We start from the raw sequence: 20,192 nt of genomic DNA on the forward strand, positions 1-20,192 counted from the left end.
AAAATGCAGCATTTGACAATAAGAGGCTGTGTTTGATCTGCTATGTCCAAGAAAAGCAGCACACCACATAGCAGGTCAAATGCAGCCTCTGAAATGCCATGTGTGCTGTTAGATTGCGCTGATCTGTGTTTTACGTGTGTTCCAAATTCACATCAAATGCAGGAAAACAAAATCCATTGTCATGAGCCTTTAAAGGGGAACTTCAAGGAATTAGCCTAAACAGTAAAAATATGTAAATGTAGATAGTCTTACCTGCAAAAACACTATTGGTAGTTCAGTTAAATGATTCTTGTGAATCTATACAAAAATACCGTGTAGTATAGGCCCTTACCCCTGTGAGAGATTAACAAAACAATAGGGATAGAAAAAGATGGGGCTTTGCGGGCCAGTGGGAGTAGAAGGATCAGACAAGGAACCGGTTGTAAAACCAAAATTACATTTTATTTGTATAAAGAACAATAAAACCAAGCATGGACTGCCATGCATATGTGATAACAAAGGACTGACATGACATACAATGATAAAATCAAACAATTAACGTCACTCGTAGTATAGAAACATGTCCCCTAAAGGGATTATAACCAAAAAGCAAAGCCTGTATAAGGTGGAAAATGGGTCTCAAGCTGGATTCGGTCACGGTAGGTCCCCAGCAAGCCGACGCGTTTCGCTCAAGGCTTCCTCAGGGCCTGAGAGACCATAACAGACCGATGTTTTCCTTCTTGGTAGTGACTTGTACTAGGCGACAAGGCTGTAGCGATACTGATGCTGCTTGGAACAATATTGCTTCCGTATTCATCATATAAAAACTATACAGACATCAACCTGCCTGGTTGCTAGTGAACCAGACATAGAGGGCTTATGCAGCCCAGGACTGTATTGTCCATATAATTGAAATACATGTATGTTTCCCTTTCCTGCCTGGAGTTTGCCTTAGACTGAGGAGAGGTCAGTTGTGTCGCCACCAAGGACCCTTAGGCTGGGGAAATACACCCTATATCTGAACCACATAAAGAAAGGTGCTGCCCGTCCTATTCAAGCTATGTAATACAATACTAGATTTATTATACCTAGGAGCGAATATACATATAAGGGTGAATATATCAGGGAGAGGACCTCTACCTTTTGGGTCGGGACCCACCCCAAAAGCCTACAGTGGGGATAGCCATAGAATCCCTGCCCCTGGTGACACAGTTTGGGACTTAATACATTGGATCCTATGCAAGAAATATATTTCTGATGTCTGTATAGTTTTTATATGATGAATACGGAAGCAATATTGTTCCAAGCAGCATCAGTATCGCTACAGCCTTGTCGCCTAGTACAAGTCACTACCAAGAAGAAAAACATCGGTCTGTTATGGTCTCTCAGGCCCTGAGGAAGCCTTGAGCGAAACGCGTCGGCTTGCTGGGGACCTACCGTGACCGAATCCAGCTTGAGACCCATTTTCCACCTTATACAGGCTTTGCTTTTTGGTTATAATCCCTTTAGGGGACATGTTTCTATACTACGAGTGACGTTAATTGTTTGATTTTATCATTGTATGTCATGTCAGTCCTTTGTTATCACATATGCATGGCAGTCCATGCTTGGTTTTATTGTTCTTTATACAAATAAAATGTAATTTTGGTTTTACAACCGGTTCCTTGTCTGATCCTTCTACTCCCACTGGCCCGCAAAGCCCCATCTTTTTCTATCCCTATTGTTTTGTTATTCTTGTGAATGGCACACTTCTATGACCAGTGTGGTGGCACCACAGACTTCTATTTTGTCTTTGCATCTTCCTGTATCACCTGTCTCCTCCATGGATGGTGAAACAGCAGAGTGATTTTGTTCTCTCTTAGTCCAATAGCCAAGTGACATAGGAATTTGAAATTATGACATTTAAAATTGTGATGTTTTCTCCATGGCTATGCAGTGTGGCAGAGATGGGTATAATAAAACTAGCTGAATAGCCTGGTAGGTAAAATAGGTTAAACAATGCACACTTACTGTGTGTATTTCAGTTGTATTTTACAGGCATGCCAGCAAGTAGTTTGTGAAAAAATTGAACATTACCAAAAGGCACCAACATCCAATACTACAATCGAAAAAGGAAAAAAAGAACAAGATGGACTGTTATGGTGCCAGCAAAAACACACAAGTAAAATCAATACATTTTATTATTCCAACTATTATTATTATTATAACTATATATATATATATATATATATATATATATATATAAAACTATTTATTAATTCCAACAAAAAACATTGTTCATAAAAAAAAAAAAAAATTGAACCTCCCACAGAATAATATACACCTAGAACATCAGTTAGGTAAATAGTTCACAATTGAATTAAGAATAACGAAAAAAGTGTCTTCTGTGGATAAGCAATCTTGCTCAATCTCAACGTGTTTCAAGGGAGTACCTCGCTTCTTCAGAAGGTGAGGGGAGCTGAAAAGTAAAGCATAATAATTCACAGTACAAAACGAATAAACATAATTAGGTCAGAGGCATGTAATATCTCTCCCTGAGGGCAGGTGTGACAGTCAAAGCAAGGCGGGAGCATGCCAGCAAATCTGCTTTAAAGTATATACTTTCCAAAGCCAATACCTGTATCCCATTTAGGACATTTCCCTTCACTTCCTATCCCATCAAGGCACAAAAATAAGTAAAAGGAAATCTCTCCAAAGACAGAGAAGGGGATATGATCTGAGGTATACATAGTGACAAACCTCCATCCCTGATTGGACATGCAAAGAAGAGAAAGTGGTCGTGGGACTTTGTGTGAGGGAAGTCACTTACTAAATGTCAAAATTGTATAAAGTCACAGAATAATAATTAGTTAATAATATTTTATTGGATATTGCAAGATAGACACAATAATATAAAATCCAAGTAAAATTTGGACATACATAAATAGAGGGCTTGACATCAAGAAAATAAATGTCATACATAAATACATTTCATATTACAATAATGAATACATATATATAAAATAAAATAAAAAAGATTATATATATATATATATATATATATATATATATATATATATATCATATAGTCAGCCTCCAAATGGTATATCTACATATCTATGAACTCTACGCGTTTTGTGGCTAGGAGGGGAGAAAAGCAACCGTCTCGCTCGTGGCTGAGGCGGGTAAAAGCCAACCGGTCCACCACAGAAGGGGAGAAGGGGGGGTTGGACATCCCCATTAAGGAGTCAACTCAGGACACCGCACTGGTTTCCAAAAAAGGTGTTTAACCCCCCCCCCCCCCTTCTCACCTTCTGTGGTGGACCGATTGGCTTTTACCCGCCTCAGCCCCGGGTGAGACGGTTGCTTTTGGGGCGGTCTTTTCTCCCCTCCTAGTCATTTGATACCTTAGTTAAAGATGTGTAAGCAATCAGATTCTATATACCTCTATATTCTTGCAGCAATTTGTTATATTCTTTTCCTATGTATGAGATTCTTGTATTTTATTATAAGTCTATATTTACAGATATAATTTTTAATTAAGCTCCTGATGAGTGGACGGAGAGCCACGAAATGAGTAGAACTCATAGATATGAAGACATACCATTTGGAGGCTGACTATATGATATATATATATTTTTTTTTTCTTATATATAATATGAAATGTATTCATGCATGACATTTATTTTCTTGATGTCAAGCCCTCTATTTATGTATGTCCAAATTTTACTTGGATTTTATATTATTGTGTCTATCATGCAATATCCAATAAAATATAAATATTTAATTAATATTCTGTGACTTTATACAATTTTGACATTTAGTAAGTGACTTCCCTCACACAAAGTCCCACGACCACTGTCTCTTCCTTGCATGTCCAATTAGGGATGGAGGTTTGTCACTATGTATACCTCAGATCATATCCCCTTCTCTGTCTATATATTGGGTGGAAGACACCCGGGTCCCCCCATGATCTGTCGTATCACCACTAGGAATATATATCTAACAAATCGCTCCCTCCTGTCTTTGTTATTACCATACTATTGTTTCTGAACATTATCATATTTTTTTATATTCTAATATTTATTTACAATTATTTTTCATTTACTTTTTACTTGTACATAGGCCATATCTCTACTACAACCAACCTAGTGAGGGTTTGCGACCCCTCTCTAACCTGTTAGATCCCGGGACTTCGATGCATGTTTTGATATCCCCTCCTCAGCTCTGTCTCTGTATTCACATCCGGGATGTGGGTGGGGTATGGTCACATGCTGCATCGGCGCTATGTATGTCCAAATTTTACTTGGATTTTATATTATTGTGTCTATCATGCAACGTCCAATAAAAGATTATTGATTAATTATTATTCTGTGACTTTATACAATTTTGACATTTAATAAGTGACTTACCTCACACAAAGTCCCACGACCCATCTCTTCTTTGGAAATCTCTCCAAAGTTAGGGAAATCCTCTCTAAAACTGGCCATAAATTGATCAGTTTTTTTTTTTTCGATTATCCAACAGGCTGATTGAAAAAAAAAATGGATTCCCCCGTACACACATATGAGGTGGATGCGAGAATCCTCCCCACTAAGCTCTTGAATTCTGATAGTCAGATTCCTCCGCTGTCACAATATGCTAATCAGCACTGCAGCCGATTGGCTGCATGTGTTGATTAAATGAATATTTACCAGCAGTCCCATTCTGATGAAGTCATTCTCGACTGGGAATGCCCATAAATGGATTGAAATATGGCCAGTCCCTATTGAAATGGCCACATTTCTACCCATCTGGCCAGTCTTAGACAAGTTTTCCTAGCAGAAACCCTCCCTTTTTTTAAAGTTTCTAAAACAACTCAGAATATTGAATTTCCTTCAATCTCTGCCCAGGTGACATTGGTCCCAGTAGACCCAGCAAGAACAATTTGGACACCATTTGTAACCCTTCCCTATTCTATCCAAAACTAAAAAAAAATAAAAAAAATTGGCTTTATATACTTTTTCAATATTCCACACACAAGGCAACAAGTCAGAATCCAGTTTTTAGCAATTTTCTATGGGAAGACAAGCCCATAAAATCTGGAATTGTTGGGATGCCATAGAGTTTGTGGCAGTAGTTCATCATTCTCTTTAGCCTGTTTTATAATGAAGGTCTGTGGACATCTTTTCTTCTCATCTAAAAAACTTTACAAATCTAAATACTTTGGGTAACATTTTCACTTTTCACACTTCATTTTAAGGCATAAATAGCATTCTGAATGCACATAATATGGAATTATAATGGTCAATAGAGATTGGTACAATACCAAAAGAGATTAGGGAGTTTACAACAGTACAACATAATGCAATTTGCTTTGTATGAGAGTCTCACAAACTACAGTTTATCACATTTTAAAGAGCAGCTCACTATAGTTCTCTGTATGATTCACATATCTAATGAATACCACATTATGCTGTAGACTTCATCTCTAATACAACATTATGCTGTAGACTTCATCTCTTTCTTCCCTTGACTGTATAACATTGGTAGCAGGCACACAGCCTTAAAGCATATGTCAAACCCATCTCCCTACGCCATTGGGATCATCATAGTGCTCTGTGTCTAGAAGTGGACACATGCACAGTACTGTATAGCTAGCTGGCTGGCAAAAAAGTGAAATGCTGCCCACCCCTATGTAGGCTGAGAATCTGATGTCCACCTGATTCAAGCACTATGTTTGATTATATATTTTTGCTTTGTCGAGTAACGGGCAATTTGTTCTTGGTTACTTTTAGTTCACGTATATAAAAAGAAAATAGATAGGTTGCCATTGCTCGCCAACTCCTGAAAATGCTAATAGCCTGGTTCCTTGCCAATCTTTCGGCTGTAATCGAGAAATGTTTTAATATAAAGATTTCGAACGTTACAAGTTGCTTATTTCTACGTGGGTAGGGCTGGTATTAAAACCAGAGAAAGATAAGAACTAGCATTATCAGAAACAGTTCAGCAATTGCATCCTGTGTTTCTGGTGCACTTTAAAGGATGCCTATATACAGTACTCTTGTATACTATATTTTGAACTTACCAAAAGGCAGCCCCAAGTGTTAAATTTCTGGTATTTCTACTTGCCTTTGCCATTTCTTGAATTTTACAACCTACTAACTTGCTTGACTTAAATTACAAAATCTATGCTGATACAAATTTGTTGTTTCTATTATATGCAGTAGTAGTGGCATTTTTCCTTTTTTTAAAAAAAAAAAACTATATACAGTATATATACACAATGGGGTCGGTTTGCTAAAACCAGAGAGTTCACAATCTGGAGCAGCTGTGCATGGTAGCCAATTAGCTTCTAACTTCAGCTTGTCTAATTAAGCTTTGACAAAATAACCTAAAAGCTGTGTGGAACTACACCAGGTTTTGCACTCTCCAGTTTTAGTAAATCAACCCCAGCCCCAGTGTGTGTGTGTGTGTGTGTGTGTGTGTGTATATATATATATATATATATATATATGTGTTTTTGAGTGAATCAAACGTCCTGCAGTTACATATTCATCATATGTTTGTATATTTCTCTCTGCAGTTGAACAATGCAGAAAGACTCGTATGCCATAAAGGACTATACTTCATGTTTCCGACAACCAATGCCTTCCTTCATAAAATGTAGTAGACTGTCTCCTTTAATTGAGGAATACAAGCCCCACTTTCCACATTATCAGTATAACCACCCAGTGGACAGCCTTCGTCGTTTTCATGAAGCTTTTGCAAGTGGGCCACACAGAAGAAAGAGTGCTCCTTCCAAAATGTCAAATGATAATGACACCAAAGATCCTAAAGGCCAAGTGGAGTCAAGCAATGAAGACAAACATTTTCTTTCATCTCCTTTTCATTTACTTTGTCATTTACCTCCTCTGTCAACTTATGATGCCAACATTATTGAGTTGTCAAACAATGGTCTGCAGTACTGCAGAACAATGGATCCCTTTTGGCTTAACCCTTTAAAACAAGAATCCCTTAGGACTAATATAATGTGGCCAACTGGACACCTGTATTTACATCCATCATATCCCTATTTTCAAAAACACTATCCTGAGACAATGTTCCCTTTCCAAGTACCCACCCAAAGCTTTCACATGTGTCACAGCCTTAACGCTGGTCTCCCAGACAAAGAAGTTAAAAGTAAAACCCAAATTGATGAAATTGAGGACCCCGCTCAAAAGGCTGAAAGAGTAGATATCAACATTCAGATTGACGAGAGTTTCTATGTGGAGGTTGGAGATCAGAAACGTTGGAAATGCCCCATGTGTGAAAAGTCATATACATCCAAATATAACCTGGTGACACACATTTTGGGACACAGTGGCATTAAGCCTCATGCTTGTGCTCATTGTGGCAAGCTGTTCAAACAACTGAGCCACCTGCATACTCACATGCTTACTCACCAGGGCACCAGGCCCCACAAGTGCCAAGTCTGTAATAAAGCTTTTACCCAAACCAGTCATCTAAAGCGACATATGATGCAGCACAGTGATGTGAAGCCATACAACTGTAGGATATGTGGCAGGGGGTTTGCTTACCCAAGTGAACTTAAAGTTCATGAAGCGAAACACGAAGGTGGCAGAGAGAACATTTGTGTGGAGTGTGGACTAGACTTGCCCACACTTGTGCAGCTTAAAAGACATTTGACGGTACATCGGGGCCCTGTGCAATATAACTGTACTGAGTGTGATAAGACATTCCAGTACCCAAGCCAACTTCAGAATCATATGATGAAGCACAAAGACATCCGACCCTATATCTGCTCCGAGTGTGGCATGGAATTTGTACAGCAGCATCATCTCAAACAACATTCCCTGACTCATAAGGTCAGTTACACACATGACTATTTGTAACGCTGACAAAAATCTTCCTCTACCTCTTGTCATTCTAAATGCATTTTTAGCAACATTTTCACAGTTTCACTTGTATTGGGCTTATTATCTGAAGCCTAACAGACCTGACACCACAGATTTGGGTTTCACAGATAGAAAAATCCATTATCGTAAACCATGAAGTGAAACTCCTGCCAAAACAGTTTTCGTACTGCTTTCCAATATAGTGGCAGGGGGTAAAAACCTCTGCAAGTTTTTTTTTTTCTGTTCAAACAAAACAACATTTTTCCTTGCACACTTACCAGCTTTTGCTAGTTATAAATTGGGGCAGTTGCCATTTTTTGGGGGATTTATGCTGTTATCCGTGTCTCTATTGAGGGAATTTCTCCTCATTTCCTGTTTTGATAACCAGACAGGATCTGAAAGAAATGCCCTCACTGGGTACATAGCCATGAAAAATTGAAAGCTGTTGTAACCCTTACTCACACTACTAAAAGATTTGCTGTTGTAGTCCTTGTCTTTTTTGGAGTAAATGTTCTCACTTCCCTCACAGTGTCTGAGACAGGAAGTATGAATTGTCCCCATGGGGAAATTGATAGCAATAGATGTTAGGCTATCTTTACTGTTCCTAAAACTTTGAAAATAATTTTTGGCTGATGTTTCAATTTAAAGAGTACAGCTAAAGACTAATATATGTTGACTGTTAAAAGTATAAAAGTAGTTATTAAAAATACTTCAAACTTCTCAGCTTAAATAAAGTAGGAAAAACTGTTTGCTGGTTTAGTCCATCCAAACTTGAAATTTTAGATATTTGTGGATGTTAAAGAGAAAGTTAATTTCCCTCTAATGTTTGTACCTATATGTAAGCCTAAACTAAGGCTTATCTATAGGTACTGTAAATATCTAATAAACTTGCACTGTTTAGGAGATATTTACAGTATACTACGCCGATGACGTCATCAGCGCTCTGAAGGAATGGCCGCATGCCCAGGAGTGACGTCACGTGGCTACGGCAATTCACACAATCGGAGTCCGCTGACCCAGAAGGAAGACGGGCGAAGATGGATGCGGCCTCCAGCAGGGACAACGAGGGCTTTGTTTGTAGGTAAGTGGCACATAATGTGCTAGAATGCGATGCATACAGTACTTGCACATTCCTCTATCCACACAAGGTGGATGAAGATTTCCCCCCTGCCAGGACATTATATTCTGATAGTACAATGGCGGCTGATTGACAAACATTTCAGTTCAACAGAAGAACACGTGGACTGAAATTCAGCCAGTTCCTATTTTGATTCATCTATGGTCAGATTTACTCTTTCTGACACATGTTTTATAAAAGTTTAAGTGGTAGTAAACTCGGAATTGTTTAAATCTTCTGACTGGCAGGCTTTTTTCCCCCATCCATATCCCCCCTGCTTGTCAGCAGGTAATGTGATCTGAGCTGCACATGCACAGCTCAGACCACATTACAGCCCGCTCTGCATGCCTCAGCTATTTGACTCCCCTGCGTGGGAGTGATGTAACATCGGCCCAGCCAATAAAGCAGCCGGAAATGCGAAACCCGGAACAAAGGCCGGGTGAAGATAGAAGCGCCAGGGACCAAAGAGAGCCCTAACAGCGCATCACTGGAGGATTCCATTTGTAGGTAAGTTTGTCATAATGTTCTAGTATGTGTTGCATACTAGTACATTATGGCTTAAATCTGCAGGGGGGCACATTCATTTATATTGTCAAAGAGACTTTACTACCTCTTTACTACCCCTTTAAACGAGAACTAATAAGAGTAAGGGTCATGTAACAACAGCAATATTGGTAGCAGCTACACATCTCTTGGTTTATTTTCTCTGGTGATTTGTAATTAGCCACACATCAGCAACTTTAACTGCTACAAATGATTTGTGAGACAGTATCACTAGTGTCTGCTCCTGATAATCTTATTAGATTCTAAACCTGGCATTTCTGTAGATAGCTTCAATATTACATAAAGTCAAACACTTAGCAACTGAGCTAAAAATGTGGCAACACAGGCTTTTCATTGACTTAATCTCATTTTTATGAAAAAAGATACTAGGGAGTGCAGCTCTATATCAGCTACCAATCACTGATATCACAAGCTGCTACCAAAATCACGTGTGTGTCATGGTAGTAATGCCCATGCTGGGGGATTGAATATGGTAATTGCAGCACAGATGTCTTTCCTATGTAATCTCCAGTGTATAAGAAGCCAATGAGTAGGTCAATTGGCCAGCATCTTTCCAAACTTGCAATCAAACAACATTAATAAATGTTCAACAAATAACTACCATAATAATCTAGGAAATGCCATTTAAACAATATTCATATGTTATTTCTGAATGTAGGGTGTGAAAGAGCACAAGTGTGGGATCTGTGGTAGAGAATTCACCCTTCTGGCCAACATGAAGAGGCACATTCTAATCCACACCAACATCCGAGCCTACCAGTGTCACCTCTGCTTCAAAAGCTTTGTCCAGAAACAAACTCTGAAGGCACACATGATTGTCCACTCCGATATCAAACCATTCAAGTGCAAGGTGAGATAGAATGTGTTTATCCTCTCCATTCATTACAAGGCATTTATGGTTACCAACCATGCCAAATGGAAAATTGGAGATTTTCAGGTCAAAATGAAAACGTACTCTGTGTACATTTTCATTGGTGGCATAGTGTGCTGTGCATTTATAGTTCACCCAGTCTGAGTCCATGTAACAAGGACCATACTTCTAACAGTGTAGAGAGACAGTTTACCCAATTATTCTAGTCGTTGATTCTAGGTATACTGATGCAGAGTGAGGAAACTGTCACTTTTATCCTCTCCAACACCAACCTTGGTATAGCTTGTGTGGCTATGATTGCTCCTGATAATGTTATACCCAGGCTACAGTAGGAAGAGGGGCAGCTGAAATGACACTCTGCTCATATGTCTGATTGCTAGAGTCTTCTTTGTCCATTAAATTGTTCTAAAAGGGACATAATTGTAGAAAGGCTATATAATCTTAAGGATAACACCATTTTTAGGGTGGTGAAGAGGTTACGGTGTTCTTCTATTTATATTTTATTACATTTTGCTCTTATATTAGCATAATCGATGAAACAGGTTCAGAGGGCAAAGGTGTAGTACAGTTAAAGTTATCAGCTATCCCATTTTGAAAAGGATAGCCTGGTTTCTGGACTCGATGTCCAGTGGTGATGTCTCTGTCTTGTGACTGATACTTCACAATGGAAAAGAGTAGCCAGAAACCATTCCACCCAGTTCAAGATGACTGGAGGGATCACAGAGTGGGATTTGGAAAGTATGAAAAAATACTGGTGTTAAAAGGAAATTATAATGGTTTGGGGCCAATATTATTTGATTCTTTTCCATTTTATGAGTTTTAAAAATATTGACATGTCTTTTTCTTTTTTTTTTACTATTTCAATAACAACTCTATTTTATAAATAAATGTTTAATACAGGGTGCGCATATAGTCAGTTGTGTCACAGAGCATTATAGGTTTTCTAAATAAAGAGCATAGCTGAATATGTTTTCCTTCAGACTGTCTCTCTGTGATTGGGTCTTCACATAACTCTATTAAAACAGAGCAGTAAGGGAACAAGGTATAAGTCATTTATTTAGCTGTAACTTTAAGCTTCAGCTATTGAGCTGTGCAAACAACAGACTTTTTTCAATGGAGCAGACAAGAATAAAGAATTAACATGTAAAATATAGCCTAGAATTCCACCTGATGAATTGAAATAATTACTTATAAACAATATTACGTAATACACAATTAAAAAAAATAAAAACACATTTGTAACATTTGTTAGTCCTATGAAAACATATTTTTTTAATATTTTTTTAATTCTAAACATATTAAGGAGAACAAAAAACATACATTGCCTCTAAACTGATTACTACAATCAGATTTTAATTGATGCCCATTTGCTGCTTGCATTGGCATAGAGTGCCTCCTACTGGACTAACTCTATTATATGTGGATAATGCTTGATTGTCTGACTTTTTTCAACTCCACTATGTTAAGTACTACATACATGAGTCATCCTTTAAAGCAATGAATTATTAGACAGTGAAAGGAATTTTTTCTTCCTGTTTCTCACTAAGACCAGCTTGTGCCTTAGCACTGCCTTGTGCTCCCCAATGCTTTGTAAATATAAATGATTAGAAGGAAACACAGAGGGGACATGAACAGGCTTTAGTTCCCACATTACACTTGTCTGGTGAGATGTTAACACTTGATTTGTCAGACTCTGCATGCGTCGCTTTCATCTTCAATAATGGAGAAAGAACAAATAAAATGTGTTTTGGCTTTGATATACCCCCTGCCAACATGGCAAAGAACTCAAAGTGATCTAGGTGGCGCTGACTCTCTTTATCTGGCCTGTGTTCAGTAGGATTAAGGCAATGACCAGATAGCAGCATTCTGGCATACAGCTCCTCCTCAGGAGAAGGAAGGATATAAGTGCCTGAACTGCCTTCATAACAATGGTTCACAAGTCCCCTGAGACTGGTTTGCAAAGAGATTTCATCTTGCTTTCTCTTATACATCTCAAGGCTTCCTGTTTTCTCACGGTCCTTTTTGGACAATTTACAGTCATTCTTATTCTGGTTTTCTCTATCTGGCTCTCTGAGGAAAGAAACACCCCTCTTATAAGGAAAAATGGCTCAGCAGCAGCCTTTGTAGCTCTCTGCAGGCCTCTGGTTTCCATTGCTTGGATCAAATACTGAATGTGAGATGCCAAAGGAAGAACGATGCTGTGCGGAGCATTTATGTTAGTTGTATGCCATTGTGTTACATAACATTATTTGAAAGTATTTCAGTTTTGTATGCTATATAGAGCTGCTGTTTAATTGTACATCCACAAGTCAAATTCCCAAACAGAGACAAGACATTGTTTAAATTATTGAGATACTTGAACTGAAGGGAGTCTTGTCATCCATACCAAAGAAAATGTTAAGGGCAATCTCAAAAAAAATGTTAGCTTTAAATGAAAAACATTAAAAATATGACAGTGAATACAAATGCAAAATGTAGGCTTTGCAAACTGAAAAGCATTAATGTTATAATCACAGTCTCACAAACACTAATGCTTCTGTGGTATCACACGCTAAATGTGAATGTAGCAAATCAGTCAGTTCATGTTATTGCAATAGATCTATCAGAAATATGTGTCTTCATATTAAGCAGGCAACACAGGAGGACATTGTTTTAAACCCACATATGGCTTTGGCCAGACCATTAGCTATATTTGCAAATAAAAAATGTCTTTGAAAGCATGTATTGCCCATAAAACTGGCACCTAAATTGTATGTTTAGGCATACCCAAATTAACCCACAGATCTGACCTGTGTCCTCTAGAGCATGTCCTGCCATTATAAGTTTATTTTACCTTGTTTCTGGTAGTGAGAAAAACCTTTTATTACTCCCTGTGACATAAATACCAAGGACGGCTACTGGGAGCTCATTTTCTATTAATATAGTCATGCACCTCAGAACCACATCTCCCAAGAGCCCTTTTCCTACACACAATGAGTGTAGGAAAAGGGCTCTAGAGAGTCAGGGCTAGGAAAGAGATTAATGTGTAGATGGTTTGCAGTGTGGTGTCATGGCAATAATTCACACCGTAAGATGCAATAATAAACTTGTATTGAAGCAATGAAGCAACAGTTCACAACAAACCTGGTTGCAAGACTGCTCAGCCAGCTGCACTCATCTTTGCAGTAACGTGAACAGAGCGGGTCATAGCTGGAATGACAGCGTCTGCAGAAAGGGGCCAAATGTGGCCTGGCTGTTATGTGCCCAATCAGAAAGATGCCCAGAAACTATGCAACCCTACGCTTTCCCTCCCCGTATGGAGTCTTTATCTACTGCTAGTGCTGTCCCTATCAGACGGGGTACCTTTCCCTTTAATACCCACTCACAAAAAGAGCGCCAAACCTGGGAACCAGGGCCTTAAATAGGCTCTGCCTGATTCAAGATGTCCCAAAGGGGTAACAGCATCCAACCAGATGGCTTCCCCAGTGCCCCGTAAACCATATAGGAACCAGATTCATCCTGACTTCCTCTCCAGCTGCAGAATTGCTGCGGTTGAATGCCACCTGCAGTGGAGAAAATAAACTACACCTGCCTACAAACCTATGCCTGTGGAGAGAAACAAACAGGAGTGGGGGATAGGTGCAGTACTGTTGCTCAGTAAAGAAAGCCATAGTTGGATCAAAACTTGTCTCAGCAGGAACCAGACAATTTTCGATCCATCTAGGGGCAGGTTGATTGTACAGAAGTTGATCTCTCGATCAACTTCTGTACAACCAGCCTGGTGGAAAATTTTGTTCAATCAGTGCCGCTGGCTAAAGCTGGTGGTGCTGATGAGTGTATTCTGGCAAAGGGGATGCCTCCCCACTGTCTGAATACCATAGCTCAGCGTTAGAGATTCCCCCATCCAACCCCAATCCCCTGTTTGAACAAAAGAAAATGAATGATGTTTGGCCAGCCTATCCAATGCTCACAACAATGGTTGGCATTTCAAGTTAGCTGGGGCTCCTGATCCTGGCTTCCTCATCTAGAGAATAGGTAGTATGGAACAAATATTTGCATATATGGTGTTCCAACAAATCTCTGCTTCTATGAAAGTTCAGGGTTATTAAAGTAGAAGTCCAGTCAAATACTATCTATGCTTAAACCTGTTCCCACCAACTTTCTAAGCCCTATACTAACCACCCTGTAAAGCAAAGCTGTCTATATGTACCTATTCTGAAGGTGCTCCGGTCTGGTCACATGATCTCCCCAGCCGAGAGATCACCGACAACAGCTGAAATGCCAATGCGAAGGCACTGGCTTGATACTGGGCATCTGCTGTTGTCAGCTGTCCCTTCTCTACACTGAAGCTGGCGCTGGGAGCAGATCATATAACCGGGCCAGAGTGCCCTCAGAATAGGTAAGGATAGAAATTTTTCCCTTACAGCAGTTAGAATATAACTTAGAATAGGGGTGGAAGCAGGTTCAAGCCTAGACAACATTTGACTGGACAGCGGCTAAACAAAGATTAAAATGACCACTCCTACAACTTTATCTAGAGAGACCACAGGGGATAATGTTACAGCTCTGCAGAGCAGATCGAATCTGCTTGGATTCACAGTTGTGTGTGTATGTACATTGTGCATTTATTTATTACTTTGTTATTTTATTTCTTTATTTACAATGCAGGTATTAATATAACACCAACAATTTACAAAGCACTTCACATATTGTGCATTAAGTTTCTGCCCTCAAGATGCCTAAAATCTAAAGGTCTCATCTCACTTGCATACCATACACGCATACTAAGGCCAAGTTAGAAAGTATGTCTTTGAAGTGTGGGAATAAACCTATGCAAGCACAGGGAGAACTTTCAAACTCCACGCAGGAAGTGTCCTGATTGGGATTCAAACCATGAACCCTAGTGCCACAAGGCAGGAGTGCTAATCACTAAGCAACTTTGCTGCATTGTGACTTTACAACCCTGATCAGGATTCTCTGTATAAACTGTTAATGTTTCAGTTTAGTAAAAAACCTACACATTCAAAATCTAAAAAGTAGTGAAATGATCATAGACGCGCAATCAATGCAGTTTTACATATGTTGATTGTCTTGTTCGTCTCATATGATTGCATGTCTAATCCGTCATTGCTTTTACGTCCTCTGTTCCAATAGACTATCCACAGTTGGAATCTACGAAAAAGAATTTTAGTACATTTGACTTAGTACTTGTGTTCCTTAAATAATGTTCCCATTTGTGCAGTTTTACTGATAATTGGCCCGCTTAGGACTGCTTTGCTTGTGTTCATTTATATGTAACGATTTTCTTCTGTATGACATTTGATAATGGTTATTATGTTTTCACAGCTGTGTGGAAAGGAGTTTAACCGAATGCACAACTTATTGGGCCACATGCACCTCCATTCAGACAGCAAGCCATTCAAGTGTCTCTACTGCCCCAGCAAATTTACTCTGAAAGGAAACCTCACCCGACATATGAAGGTTAAACATGGTGTCACCGAAAGAGGATATCACTCCAGAGGTGAGAACACACAGCAATAATCATCTTGTCTTTGGATTTCACTAGAATGGTGATATGATCATCAATGGCTATTTGCAATAATAATGTAATAAAAGCACTTGGAAAAAAAGAATGGTTGAACTGGATAGAAAAAAAATGATAAGGTCTCCATTTAATGTTTAGTGGATCTTGGCTCCCTACAACAATGCAAACAGAATGCAGAGGGCCTTGAGATAAAAACATAGTTGGGCCTCTCTGATGCACATCATTAAACCTCTGTCCATTGTGCTTAATTGTCTTTGGGTGCCACCTGAAAAATGTTCACGTGTGCATCACCTGCCATTTTCCCTATTTTCTGTGCTAGACATACTCACGTTGATATCACAACAGCCATTTCTAAGCTCTTCTGTGATATTGTTAGCACAGGCAAGCCAGCTCCAAAAATAATTAAAGTTAAATTTCAGTCGAACTACACTAAATTTTATGATCATACCTTCCAACTTTCTAGGTGTGGAATGGGAAAGAATGACCCATTATAGCATAAGGTATGTAGGTAAAGGATATGCCCTGCCAAACCACCAGTAACACGTACCATGAAGATTTAAGTGCCAAAAAAGATTGGTTTACCCAAAATTGCTTCATTCATAACTAATTTTTCTTTATATTGACTTTTGAAACTAACAAATAATTAAAATGTTAGATAAAAGGTTTAATGTTGTAATACACTTTAAGTTAAATAATTATTTTTATAGGGATCTTTACATCAGGTCAAAAAGAAGGACAACTTAGGAAAAAGGGGAGCAAAGGGAGTTGGTTTGAAAAGTCAAGCAATCCCTCTAAATTAATGACAATTAGGAGCTACTGAATATAGAATATCTCACCAGTTGTGAAATTACATTTTTCATTTAGACATTGCTATACTCTCTCGTTTCACCACACTCCCCTTTGTTTGCAATCTGGTGATGCTGAAACATGCCCGCTAGAGCTGCCAGAATCCACTTATTTCTGCCTTTCCCACACAGAAAGCCTGATGTCAATTCTAACAAGTTTTACACTGCCAAATTCAAACCTGCCCTGGAAGCTTAAATGTGATAGGGGACATAGGAACAGTAAAGATAGATAGAAAGTTATATCCCAAAAAGGCTTCCAGAAACTGTTGAAATGTTGAAAAAGAAAACCTGTTTCCCTTATTTTTTTTACAAAACATATCAAATAATAGTCTTTCTTCAAGTATTTAGACCAAAATGTATTCTGAGGGTATAATAAGAACATACCAAAATCCATAGCTTCGCTCAAGACTAGCTTCTTTTTCTTTTCATACAAGGCCAATCTGTGTGCTGGCTACTATAGCCTGTCTCCACACTCTTTCAAAGATAAGGAAAACTATCAGCCACACTCCAAACTTAGCTCCACAAAGTGACTGCATACAACATGGCTCCGCCCGAAAACCAACCTTCCTTGGTGCATTTCACCACTTGTGACTTGCTTAAAAGGATAGGGAAGCTTCCTTTATCCTTATGAGTAAGCCAGAAGTGATGAAATTCATCAAGGAAGGCTGGTTTTCAGGTGGAGACGTATGTAGTCACTTTGCTGACAATCAATAAATACAGCAAGAGGAGCTAAGTTTGGAGTGCAGCTGATATTTTTTCATATCTTTGCTGGGGGTGTCAGTCATACTCACACATGTACAGACAGGAGGGGGGCTCCTTATGACATTTGCAGACATCCCTGGTTGAGAATTTAAAATGGATTAACCAGATATTTGCTAAGGATCCAAGGTTTAGTGTTAAGCCTCGTACACACGCAACGATTGTTGGCCGACCGATCGGCCGTCTTTTGTCCAGTGTTGTTGTGTTGGTTGAAATGTGCTCTAGACTGCACACAAATTTTATCGGCCAACAAAAAACAACTTCAGAAGTGATGTCATGTTCTGGTTTACTTTTCATGTGTTTTTTCATCTCTGAGCATGCCCAGTCTTGCTCATCATATTTTTGTCTGCCGAAATCTGTACTGACTGAGGAACAATCGGCTGTTCTGTTGACGGCCAACAAAAATTTTATAGCATGCACCCCAGATTTTGTTTGGCCGAAAAGTCGCAGTCGGTTGTCGGAAGCATCATACTAACAAGCCGACAATCGGCCGATCGGACGTTGGCTGAAAATTCACGGCCAACAATCGTTGCATGTGTACGAGGCGTTAGCCTCTACAAGTCAGTTTTATCCTCGCCCCTTGACGAAACCAGTTTTGGTAGGGACAGAAAGTGTACCACACCAAATTTCTCATGGTGCCGCAGTTATTGGTGGTATGATAAAAGGTGAGTGATCCTAAGGAACATAGTTGATTGTGCTCTTGCTGCTCTCAGCAGTTCTGAAAAAGGAGTAGGTAGCTAAATAACGTCTGATATGTGTCACCAACTACAGATCCCATTGTAATCAATGTCTGAATGGTGAAGTATCTCCACTCAGGGACACCAGTTTAATAATGGTACTGGCCAACTGCATTTTAGTCTCACAGCCCACACCTCCGTGAGGCTCTTTTCTATTAATTTGCCTCAGTTAATGCACCATTTAAACTAGAAGTATGACTCATCCAAAAAAACATATGGACAGGTGGAGTGGTGAGTAAAAATACACATTGCTTACAAAGAGGGGCATGCCCAAAAAACTTTTTAAGGTTTACTGTATTAGATGCACTTTTTTTTTTAAATTACTGCCAAGTAACTTGTATGGACTATGTTGTCTTTCTGCAAGCTCAAACAAATTTTCTTCATTCAGGTTTTTTCATGGACATCTTTCTTATCTTTCTGCTCTGTTAAATGCATGAGTGTACAGGACACTTTACACCTCTGACTTCTGTATTTTTAACATGTCAATGAGAAATAAAGAAACAGGCTCACTATAAAAATTAGCTTGATCCACGTTTCTTCTACCCCTAGGTCTGAGCAGAGGAAGAGCAGGCCTCTCCCACTCAGTTGTCCTGCGGAGTCTGGAACAGAAGGAACCGTTTGACCTGTCTAGAAAGCGAAGGGTTAAAGAATTAAGTCGCAGTTTGAATGCGGAGAGACTGAAGAGTAATTCTTTCCCTGAAGAGGAGGAAGAAGAGCGGTCTAGCATTTTGACAATGCACAAGCAGGATGCTCACTGTGAATCAGAACATGGATTTGAAGAACATCATAATGTAATGAAGGTGAAGTGTAATAAAGAGAAGTATAATCTCCATATAGAAAGAGATGCAGAAAAGACAACTCACCACTACCACCACAAAGAGGAAGAAGAAGAAGCTTTTACAGCTCAGTACGAGGGAACTTTGGGACTATCTGTTCCTGATTACTTATATTTAAAGAACCGAAACACAAACTTAAACAAGCTACAGGTGGATTGAATTCATACCCAGTGCACTGACTAAACGGATTGAGTCCCTAACTACTTAAAACCAAAAATAACAACATAGCAATTGTGTTACTTAGGCACATTCAGGTTTATTCAACAGGACAGCGCAAATACCAATCAAGGTGTGCAAAGTCTAACCTTCCATAGCAAACAATAAGAAACAACTCTTAAGCCGGCCATAGATTATGCAATTTTCTTTTCTTTAGCCGCCAGTTGAAGGAAAGAAAATTGCGCAACAGTTATTGTTGATGGAGGAATCTCTCACACTGCTCTATAGTACTGTATTCTGACAACAGGAGGTTTCACTGCACTCAGAATACAATGATCACTGCTGGCGGCTATAACCGCCATTACTGACTGTATGAAAAAAACTGACAACTAGCCTGCACATAGGTGGATCAAAATTTGTATTGAGCTGACTGCAGTAATTCTAAATATGATTAGTTGCTGCCACTGAACTTTGCAGACAATTATTGCTCTTTGCGGTGTTTTACCAGTTGTGTACTTATTAGGCAGAGATGGATTATTACCGCATGGAGCCTGGGTTAAGTGACAATTTTGAGTCCCCTCAAACCCCACATCAACAACTGTATAACAGCTTGAGGCTGTGTACACAGATCACTACCAAGGATTTTGCATGGTCATTGTGAATAGTCTCGCAGTCTTCTGGGAACTGTGATGTTTCCCAGATGACTGAGGGTTGGGGGGGGGGGGGCAGGGGAGAGAAGAACTTGGCGTAGGGGATCTGAGCAGAAGTGGGAGTGGGTACCTGTCAAAACCAGGTACCTGCTCCCCCTGCCCCCCCCCCCCCCACCCAAAGAGAAGAGGCCTTGAAGCAAAACTTCCCCTTTTAGGTGGACCTCCGCTTTAAGTTGAACTTTGAGTTTGGATAATTTGATCTGCATGCATTTATAAACTCTGGAGCCACAATACAGAC

At 39.3% G+C, this 20,192-nt stretch overlaps 1 protein-coding gene across 2 annotated transcripts in view; it reads left to right on the forward strand.

Moving 5' to 3' along the window:
• Positions 1–19,528, forward strand: part of ZNF366 (zinc finger protein 366) — a 30,398-nt gene extending 10,870 nt beyond the window's left edge. The window contains exons 2-5 of one of the 2 annotated variants that reach the window (XM_082243307.1): positions 6,524–7,805; positions 10,175–10,366; positions 15,713–15,887; positions 18,802–19,528. In XM_082243307.1, coding sequence (XP_082099433.1) covers positions 6,531–7,805; positions 10,175–10,366; positions 15,713–15,887; positions 18,802–19,247 — 2,088 coding nt within the window. In that variant the 5' untranslated portion in view covers positions 6,524–6,530 and the 3' untranslated portion in view covers positions 19,248–19,528. The remainder of the gene's footprint in view (positions 1–6,523; positions 7,806–10,174; positions 10,367–15,712; positions 15,888–18,801) is intronic. The other variant, XM_082243308.1, reaches the window with a different exon arrangement.
• The last annotated feature ends 664 nt before the right edge of the window (positions 19,529–20,192 follow it).

The sequence above is a fragment of the Pelophylax lessonae genome (genome assembly GCF_965119305.1).
Source record: "Pelophylax lessonae genome assembly, chromosome: 1".
Lineage (NCBI taxonomy): Eukaryota > Metazoa > Chordata > Amphibia > Anura > Ranidae > Pelophylax > Pelophylax lessonae.